Source organism: Cucurbita moschata, unplaced genomic scaffold, assembly GCF_002738365.1.
Source record: "Cucurbita moschata cultivar Rifu unplaced genomic scaffold, Cmos_1.0 Cmo_Scf00082, whole genome shotgun sequence".
In the NCBI taxonomy this organism is placed as follows: domain Eukaryota; kingdom Viridiplantae; phylum Streptophyta; class Magnoliopsida; order Cucurbitales; family Cucurbitaceae; genus Cucurbita; species Cucurbita moschata.
The window spans coordinates 360,861-371,166 of record NW_019268598.1 but is presented as its reverse complement, the minus strand read 5'-3'; the positions used below and the strand labels follow the sequence as shown (position 1 = coordinate 371,166).

Genomic DNA, 10,306 nt, shown 5'->3' with positions numbered 1-10,306 from the left:
TTTTAGTGCCAAGTTTAAGAACTCAAAAACTCGAAAGCAACGATGCTAGAACGTTTGGGACAAAAAATGTATTTTTGTTCTATAATTTATCATATTTCTTTGTCTCACTCATATAAAATGGAAGAGGGAAAAAAAAAATTGCTGGAGTTGTAAGGCTTTGTTGAATGATTTAGAAATTCTGTTTTATTTTCATCTTCCTCAGACTATTGCATTCATCAGATCATCACATGGTAAATCCCACAACACTGAGTTTGAACTGAAAATACTTGTCCTATTTCTCATCTCTTTGCCACTCTCTGATAGCTCTTCTTCTGTTTCTTCAAGAATTTCATGCAGTTGCCCCTGTTGTTTGGCCGTGCACGTACTTCCCGTACATAAGCTCTGGCTCCATGATGACCCGTCCCCCTCGGTCCCGAACGACAGTGGAGCGTATTGGAACTCCGACGTTGATGCAGGAAAACAATTGCTTGTCCCTACTGCATCAGTAGAATTCCAAGGCTTATAAGGGGAGATGAGATCAGGCTGTTGAATGGCTCTTGACAAACCAAGTTTGATATTCTCAACAGTACCATCTTTCTCATTTTGTTTGCCGTGAATGTACGTTCCTGTCGTGCTTCCGGGCGGTACGTTAGCTTGTTGAAGCTGGAAATCGACGCGCTTCTTTGTAAGAAGGTGAAGCATTTCGTCTTTGAAGCAGCCGAGCGCTGCTTCGGCAAGATGGGAAACTTGTGGAGGAGCCAGAGTGGTGGCGATTTCAGCCATGAGATGGGAGAATGGCTTGTGAGTGACTGGATCAATGCCCATTCCTGATAGCTTCTTCTTCAACTTAGTGTTCCAGTGATTCTTGACATCATTATCGGTTCGACCAGGTAACTGAGCTGCAATCAATGACCACCTGCAGGGTCGAAATTGATCCTCTTTTATACAACAAAGTCATAATACACAATTAATAAGCAATGTTTGTTGGAAATGACCCAGGATCGAAATATGTAACGGCCCAGGCCCACCGCTAGCAGATATTGTCCTCTTTGGGCTTTCTCTTTTGGGTTCCCCTCAAGGCTTTAAAACACGTCTGCTAAGGAGAGGTTTCCACACCCTTATAAAGGGTGTTTCGTTCTCCTCCCCAACCAACATGGGATGTCACAAAATATATCGAAACAAATAACTAAAGCAGGAAAGAGCTTTTGAAAGAAGGAACCTTAAGCACTTATGCTTTTCAATTCTCTCGGTTGTTGTGAAACTAGCATACATCTCATGAGTATTTATACGGAGAAGGCACAACTAGTTTAATTTGCTACACTTTCTCCTCAAGTTAAGCAACTACTAACCATTCCCCTCAACAAAAGACTAACAATTTCTCTGGGACGCTCAAAAGCAAAGCAGGCAATATCATATCATTGTGGAGATCCGTGATTCCTAACAATATTGACGTTAAGAAGATAGTGTACCTGTTGCCAACGACAGAATGTAGCTTGACAATAGTTTGTTCTTCCATATCAGAAAACTGGCCATGCTTCAGGTCAGGGCGAAGGTAATTAGTCCAACGTAGCCGACAGCTCTTCCCACATCTTTGGAGACCTGAATATGATAGCAGCATTAGGCATTGAGGAAGGTAATGACTTGAAATGTTTGTAAAGAGAGAAAGTGATACCAGCATTCTTGGGGATAAGGCGCCAGTTTCGAGTGCCGTGCTGGACGATGTAGGACGACAGCTTGTTATCTTCTTCAGGAGTCCACTGTCCTCTCTTAACATTTTCCTTCTCACAGCACGGAATTCTGCCCATTTGTCTTTCTTTTCTTTTCTGTATTTCTCAGTAATTTTTTTTTTTTTTTTTTTTTTTTTTTGTTCAGACAAAGAAAAAGAGGGTGTTCTTTTTGTATTATGGGAAGAGAGTAGATTGGGATTGTTATATATAATGGAGAGTGGGAAATGAGAAGTGATTGCATGGGGTTTGGTTATATGGAAAAAGAGAGAGTGAGAGAGAGAGAGAGGGGCATCAAAGGTGCATGATTTTATTAAAAAATTCAACGCCATTGAGCGTGTGAGATGGTGGGTAGCTCACTCTTCAGACACCAGGTCAACCCTCTCTCTACCTCTCCCCATCTTTCTCTCTCCTCCACTCGTTGACTCTTTTCCAGGGTCATAATAAAACAGGCCAGGGTCATAATAAAACAGGCCGATATGAATCGAAATATGTCGAAACAAATGAAATAACCAAAAAAGGACAACGTGAAGGGAGAGAGCTTTTGAATAGAGGAACCTTAAGCACTTATGCTCATTAATTCTCTTTGTTGTTGTGAAAAGAGTATTTACTGAGAGAAGGCACTAACTAACTTCTTAAACTTTGCAATCTTCCTAATCAAAGTATAAAACTTAGTATACAATTTGGCAACTACTACTACCAATTTTCTTGTAGTTTCTCCATAAGTCAGTAACTTATTCTACTAAATCTACAGACAATTCTCCTCCCTCAATCACTTAGTGACTTATTTTACTACTCTCACAAATAAGGGGGTTTGATTACATACCTAGAGCAAGAAAGTTACGACAATTACAGTTATAAGAGTCGCCGACTACAAGAGTTCAAAGTTCGAGTTCATTGGTTGTCTCATAATCCACCCAGTTACGACAAAGGAAGGAATCTGCAATAATTTTCCATACAAGATCAGAAGGGAACAAGAAAATGTATAGCAAATCCATACTCCTAGCGACTTATTCTGACATAGCTGATTCTAAATCAGTCGATGAAAGTGCAGCATTAGCCACGTGACACAAGGAACAATAAAACAGTTTCAGGACATCGCAATGCAGATTCAAATTCAGAGAAACATCACATGCTTTAATACAATGACGAAGTGACAGAAGGTCAATAAAAGTTAAAATTTTTAGAGTACAGAAAGTAGAAGAAGTAAGGACTCTGAGCCATTGTGTTCTAATGGAAACAATCACTTACCCCGAACATAGATATCTGGGTTGATGATCCGATAGCTACGCCCAGAGAAATATCCTGCCAAGAAAGTTGACATCGCATCAGTCCTGGATGGACAATATGTTCTAAAGCTGACAAGCTTACCTTTCTTAGCCAATTCTTGCATTCAGCAGCATCCCCCATAATCGGAAGTCAGTATAACACTAATAAACGACACTGGGATTTTCAGTGATTCAGATGCAATACGTAAAAGAAAAGTTGGAGCCTTTCTCAGATAACCAGAAGGTGATTAAACATAGTAATACTTCAATTGCATCTACCAAATATTCTGATAGAACAGAGATCCGAGGCAGTCAAAATTGATAGTACGGGGAAAGTTAAATTCAGATTACCTTGTTGATCAAATATCTCAAAGAAAGAACACTTGATTGAGATTCGAATCACTTCACAAGCAAGGTCCATCATGTCAAGCTTGAATGATTCTAAACATGCAATCTAAACTGCATAGAATTGCAAAGAAACTTATGACCATAATTAGCTATTATATAAATAAGTCTTAAAATACATTAAAGAAACACCATAACTCTAAATTATCATCCACCCAAAATTTGTAACCATCTAAGAACAAATGAAGTCTCACTTGAAGTATCTTGAAGACCTTGTTCATAGAAAAAGCTTGATTCTTGTTAATGTGCCAAAATGGCATGATTGACATATCTCTGATGTTCTTCCTAGCTCAATAAAATGTGTAATGCTAAGCATACGTAAAAAAAATCATGTAAGTGGGGGTGAAAAGAGATGACACTGGTAAACACAGTAGCATCCAATTCGACTCATGGTAACCATACTGACCAAGCAAAACAAGAACTACAACGTTTAGGTTTTTTGAGGATTTTTTTTTAATCAGGATTTCAAACTGAGATATGACTAAGACCCTTGCACCCGCCCCGAACTTCTATAAGGGGCGTATAGGATAACTAGATTGACCAACTACCGAGTGTTAGATATTAAACTTGTTTCATACATTTATAGATATATGAATCTATGAGATACATGCACATGAGAGAATTGAAGAGTCATGATGTTAGAAACCACGGATCTCCACAATGGTATGATATTGTCCACTTTGAGCGTAAGCTCTCATGGCTTTGCTTTGAGCTTCCCCAAAATGCCTCATACCAATGGAGATAGTATTCCCCACTTATAAACCCATGATCTTCCATTAAATTAACCAATGTGGGACTCACTTCCAATAATCCTCAACAATCCTCCCCTCAAACAAAGTACACTATAAGCCTCCCCTGAGGCTTATGGAGCTCTCGAATAGCCTCCCCTTAATCAAGACTCGACTCCTTTCTCTGGAGCCCCCGAACAAAGTACACCCTTTGTTCGACATTTTAGTCACTTTTGACTACACCTTCGAGGCTCACAATTCTTTGTTCAACATTTGAGGATTTTATCGACATGGCTAAGTTTAGAGCATGGCTCTGATACCATGTTAGACGAACACGACTCTCCACAATGGTATGGTATTGTCCACTTTGAGCATAAGCTCTCATGGCTTTGCTTTGGGCTTCCCCAAAAGGCCTCACACCAATGGAGATAATATTCCCCACTTATAAACCCATGATCTTCCACTAAATTAACAACGTGGGACTCACTCCCAATAATCCTCAACACATGAGAGTTAGATTCATTTGGTAGATACATGTATTAGATTATTCATGTATCACTTGTATCACCATAATGATAGCACATGAATTAGGTAAATTCCTTATTTAATATTTCGTATATGTACAGTAATGGAAGATGTTCCAAAAAGCCTATTAAGAACGATCTATGCAAAGATTTATTATCAACTTTATAATAGAATACATCTCTTATTCCAAATAATAAAAACAATGTATTTGGTGACAATTTTGCTATATGGAGGAAGAGATGTATTCTATTTCAAAGTTGATAATAAATTTCTGCATAGATGATCCTTATATAGGCCTTTTGGAACATCCTCATGGTCATTCATGTACCAAATATTAAATAACGAATCTACCTCATACATGTACTATCATTATGGTGGTACATGAACAATCCAATATATTATCAATCAATGAATCTAACTTTCATGACTCTTCAATTAATAATCATGTACATGTATCCGACAAATTCATGTATTTGTAAATGCATGAAACAAGTTTAATATCTAACATTCTCCCCTTCTAAACTTGTTTCATCATGAACTTGGACGTCAAGCTTCTTCCTTCCAAGCTTCTTCCTCATGTTGAAAGGCATCCGACCTTAATACTTTTGTAAATATGTCAAAAATTTGATCACTCGAACTTACATGGTGCAATTCTACTTGTCTTGTCTTCACATGTTCTCTCATGAAGTGAAATCGAGTGTCAATATACTTTGATCTCTCGTGATGAAACAAATTCTTGGCTAGAGCTATTGCTGACTTGTGACTTGTAATTAATGCAAATCTTGGTTGCTTCTTCTTGTTTTAACTCCATTTTCTCCGATAATCTTCTCAACCATATAGCATGACAAATGCAAGCATATGGTTAAAAAGCTGCATAGATTACTTCTTCGATGACCAAGTAAATGCAGTGTCGCCAAGATAAAATAAGAACCCAGTTGTACTTCTTCAATCTTCATGACTTTCGATCCAATCACTATCGCAGCAACCAACCAACTCAAGATTGCAATTTCGCAAGTAAATCCATATTCAACTGTCCCCTTTTTATGTAACTGAGAATCCTCTTTGCTGCCTTCAATATGAGGTTCTTGGTGTCTCCATAAATCTACTTACAAGTCCTACTCCAAATAGAATGTTAGGATGAGTGCAAGTCGAGTACCTTCGACAATCCATTAGACTTTTGAAATAAATCGGGTTAACCAGCTTCCCTTCACCTTTGTTAATCTGAGACCACACTCAACAGGTGTGTCTATCGGCTGACAGTCTTAGACTGGGAAATAAAAATCCCATCTACATCTTGTTGCATCTCAAATGCCTAGGAAGTACTTCATCAAACTTTAGTCTATCATCTCGAACTCCTTCTCCATTGAGTGCTTGAGTTCTTGGATCATAGAGTTGTTGCTTCCTACAAACATCAGGTCATCAACACACAAACAGACAAACAACACTTTTCCAAGTGAGTTCGGTTGGAGCAATGTAAAGTTTTTATGGAAAGGGGGCAGAACTCTCTCCATACTCAAATCGGTTTTGTTGGAGGAAGAGATGTGTTCTATTCTTAAGTTCTTTGTTTTTTTTATTTTGATAAAATTGAAATCTTTACGTAGGTGATCCTTATATAGGCCTCAGGAACATCCTCTATGATCATTTATGTACCAAACATTAAATAATGAAACTATCTAATACGATGATATATGAATGATCTAATACATTTATCCACCAAATGCTAACCCCAAAATGTATCCAATGAACTTCCTTTTCGACAATTGTCCATGTGCACCCTATAACTAATGATGAATCGAGTTTATTCGTTAACAAGTTCACCTTTGCATATAAGAAACGCTCATAAGGGCATTTCACAACTCCTTGCAGTATGCATCAGTTCTTGAGTTCCATGCTCTCTAGGCTTGCTTCAGTTGGCAAAGAGCTTCTTCAATTTGTATACCTTCTCCTCTTGTTCTTCTATAATAAACTCCGGTGGTTGTTCAACACAAACTTCTTCTTCAAGTTTTTCATTCAAGAATGCGAACTTCCCATCCACCTTCATTGGGTCGTGAGTGAGATCAACGATTTCACTGTATTTAGTCTCGCAACTGGGGCAAAGACCTCATTGTAGTCAATCCCATGCTTTTGCTTATAGCCCTTCACAACCAACCTTGTTTTATGGTGCTCTATTGCACCTTTTGCATCTCTCTTAGCCTTATATACCCATTTAACACCAATGATTTTTTAGCCTTGTGGAAATGATGTGAGCTCCCACGTGATATTTTTCTTTATGGAGTGAATCTCCTTCTCCATAGCTTTCTTCCACTTTGCCTTCTTATTTTTCTTCTCAAACCTCCAGGGATCAAAACCGGTAAAGACACAAAAATGGTTGAACTCCTCCTTACTTTCAATCAGAGTCATAGATCTCTTGGATGTTTCTTGTCTTGTGTCCTAGACTACTAAACTCATCATGGTATGAGTCATCATCAAGAGTACTAGACGATGATACTCTTTTCTCCTCCTTACAATCAAGAGAAATATAAATCCCTTCGTCAGTTGTCTTCCACTCCTAACTCAGATTTTCATCGAACTTAACATCTCTCGACATCACGAGTTCGCGAGTCACAAAATTATACCATTTATATCCGTTGCAGTTCCCACCACAACCCAATAATATGCATCTTTGGTTTTTATCTTCAAGTTTCATGCGTTTCTCCTCCTAAATCTTTGCATATGCAACACTTCCAAATATTATGCACAAGACAGCTCAAAGATAGCCCCATTAAGCCCCATAAGGTTAAATATTAAGCAAAAGAAAGCGCAAATTAAAATTAATATCTACCATGATAATGGATAACATAAAAAGAAAAAATTGATGGATCATAATCAGCCTCATAAATGGAAGAATAAAGACTCGTCTAACATTTCAATGGGAAGAAAAGATAAGCAGCATAAGCCAGAAACATAATGCACCTGCTGAATCTCGAGTGCCAATTTCGACTTCCCAAAATGGGATTCACTGTGGCTGTAGTGAAGAAGGGCAGTAAAAAGCAGGCCCATGACAGCCATTAACAACAGACCTAAGTTGACAACAGCAGGTGCCTGGATAAGATTTCAGTTTTAGCACAGAAAGTAGCTTATAAATTTGTACCTTTTTCATAGAAAACAATCCCACCAAAGAAGAATGCACAACCAAGCACCAGGAACATGTTCGACATAATTAAGGATAGTAATTATAGCTGAACAGCACGTATCATTTGACTTCAGTGCCAAAATTGATATAATCAGTTCTGTTGCATTTCCAAAAGTAGCATTAGTAGACCCCCTGCTGCAGATTCATGCTTTATGTCAGCACTGAAAATTGAACAAATAATGAATTCATTATATAACCAAATCAAAAGAAAACAGGACATACATGGGACAGTCGTGTACATTAAGCCCAGCCAACTTGAAACCTTCAAGAAAGTAATTCATGTTCTTTGAAACCTCAGTTACTAAACCAGTTAAAAAGGTTCTCCACCTCCAACCCTTCTACTCAATTATCATGATATGGAAGCCACATGTAACAACAAGAATCCTTCAGTTCAAAATGAGTATACAATTAATTTTAACCAATCTGCCAAGAGGTGGGAAAACAGAACGTGGTTTGTGCATATCTTTGTGTTGAGGTTAATTCAGATGTCCAAATATTAGAGCATTAACGCAGCTGGTTAGTTTGAATATCCTATTAATACAAATCCAGGGAAACCTCAAATTGATGTATCAGCCAATGAAGAACCATATTTGTTCAAATTCAAAAGTGTACAAGATAATCAAAACAAAAGAGAACAAATACGAAGCGTAATTCGAGGCCGAAGAAAGGAATAGATGATATGCAAAGAATCTACTTCTAGCATAGAGTATGAAGGTCGCCAATAAGAAGACAGAAAATTGTACTCTTAAATGCCACAACTAAAATACTCTAATACCACTTGTTGTGCCGTAATGCCACAATCAAAATGGGCACAATCAAAATGTTATGGTTCTGGTACCTAATTGTTGTATCACGTCTTGTGATCAATGATGTTCATCATTTCAGAATACCTTAAATACCACATGGTGCTTTGGTACTACTTGTTGTACTCTTAAATGCCACAACCTTCAATGTTTTGATACCCCATTGTTGTAGCAAAAGCAGAAGCTCACACTCGCACACCCACAAACAGAAATTAAATAAAGAGACACAAAGATTTATGTGGTTTGAAGAGAAGAAATTCCTCTACATCCATAAGTGGTAGCCAATCACTATAACCAAAGTGTTTACAAGTATATCTCTTACGCTCTCACACTACAAAGTCTCACAACAAAATTCCTCCCAATTGCCTCTAGGCAAATACAAAATGACAATGACTCCTCCTCTTAAAACAATGCTAGACAAATCTTTGTATAGACATAACAATACTAATCCTCATATATGAACTAAATAAATGAGAATATGAACTAAAAGAGTTATGATCCAAATGAGAGTCAATAACCAAAATAAATGAGAGTTAATATGAACTATGAACTAAATAAAATACATCTTCTAGACAAGTTACAACAATTAGTTCGTTGTGTCTTACCATAAATGGCAGTGAAAGCAAAACAAAAGAGGTTGAAGAGACTTGAAGCCAACTCAGGTGAGCAAAAATTTGGCGAAGAAAAATCCTGAACACCGAAGAAACCAAAAAACAAGGTTCGGTTGTCATCGATCGGCTACCCCGACACCAACAGGACAGGGACAAAAAAATTGTACGCTTTTTGAACGCAGAATTGGAATGGCGTGCAATGGAATTCGAAGAAAGTTTAGGATGATGAGCCACAATCACTCGAAAGAGAAGAGGAGCGATGGAACGGCGAATTGCTGCGAAGTTTGAAGCCATCGTCTTCTTTGGAAGATTGTCGTCTCTGTGATTTTCACGTCTGTCTTTCAACCACTAACGTTCGTTCATTTATTTATTTATTTAAGATGAATGGATTAGTCATTTAATATGGCAATTAGTATTTTTTTCCCTACTAAATAAATTTTTAATTCAAATAATACGTTCCGTTCATGAAAGTAATGAATTTAAAAATTTTTAAATTGGGCGGAGAATTACTTTTCAACGAGTTAATTCCACGGTTTACAATTTTATGGAGTCACGATTATGTTTATTCAAGGCCTGTCACCCTCACCTGCATGTTCACTACACCAAAATCCTTGCCTCGTATCACTTTATTGCTTTCTCTTACTGATAACTTTTCTTGGCAACAAATTTAGCAATGGTGCAATACTTACTCTTACTATTGAGTGAACAAGCCAACGCCTACGTCCAGACAACATATGCTCAAGCCTCTGAACTTGATTGCTATGTATACTTGATTGCTATGTATACTGATGCATCCCCTACCTACAGTCGGACTTTCATGATGTAAATGATATATTTGAAAATAAAATTGTTGATAATCAAATAAAATTTTTGAAAGTCAAAAAATTTGGACAAAAAATAAGGGAGGTGGAACTCTTCTATTCTTTTTTAGCTCCAACCACCACCTACAAAATCTCTCTTTCCCACAACCTTTGTGGGAATCATGAGGAGAAGGAAAATGCAACATATTCCAACAGCTTTTCTCATCTGCCACATCTCTACTCTAGCACAATGACAACAGAAAATCACCCGAAAAAACGAAATGAAACGAA

General features: G+C 37.6%; 1 protein-coding gene across 6 annotated transcripts; it reads right to left on the bottom strand.

The window, feature by feature from the left end:
• Positions 1-146: 146 nt before the first annotated feature.
• On the bottom strand, positions 147-9,541 carry LOC111438718 (transcription factor MYB80-like). 6 transcript variants are annotated; one of them, XM_023076561.1, is made up of 8 exons: positions 9,210-9,541; positions 8,024-8,185; positions 7,760-7,936; positions 7,582-7,688; positions 2,955-3,008; positions 1,652-2,643; positions 1,449-1,578; positions 147-895 (listed from the first exon to the last, which is right to left on the bottom strand). In XM_023076561.1, the coding sequence occupies exons 6-8, from the start codon at positions 1,782-1,784 to the stop codon at positions 199-201; spliced, it is 960 nt and encodes a 319-aa protein (XP_022932329.1). In that variant the 5' UTR covers positions 1,785-2,643; positions 2,955-3,008; positions 7,582-7,688; positions 7,760-7,936; positions 8,024-8,185; positions 9,210-9,541; the 3' UTR covers positions 147-198. The 6 variants fall into 6 exon arrangements, with proteins under 6 accessions (XP_022932329.1, XP_022932330.1, XP_022932332.1 ...); XM_023076562.1 differs by having other exon boundaries at positions 8,024-8,139; XM_023076564.1 differs by lacking the exon at positions 8,024-8,185 and having other exon boundaries at positions 1,652-1,802; positions 2,530-2,643; positions 7,760-7,962.
• Positions 9,542-10,306: the final 765 nt, after the last annotated feature.

What these genes read in the sequence shown, in the direction of transcription:
- LOC111438718 (XM_023076561.1), bottom strand. Translation starts at nt 1,784, where the DNA reads ATGGGCAGAATTCCGTGCTGTGAGAAGGAAAATGTTAAGAGAGGACAG. An exon ending in CCTTATCCCCAAGAATGCTG is followed by an intron (nt 1,579 to 1,651) that starts GTATCACTTTCT and finishes TATCATATTCAG; the next exon opens with GTCTCCAAAGATGTGGGAAG. An exon ending in CATTCTGTCGTTGGCAACAG is followed by an intron (nt 896 to 1,448) that starts GTACACTATCTT and finishes TCGACCCTGCAG; the next exon opens with GTGGTCATTGATTGCAGCTC.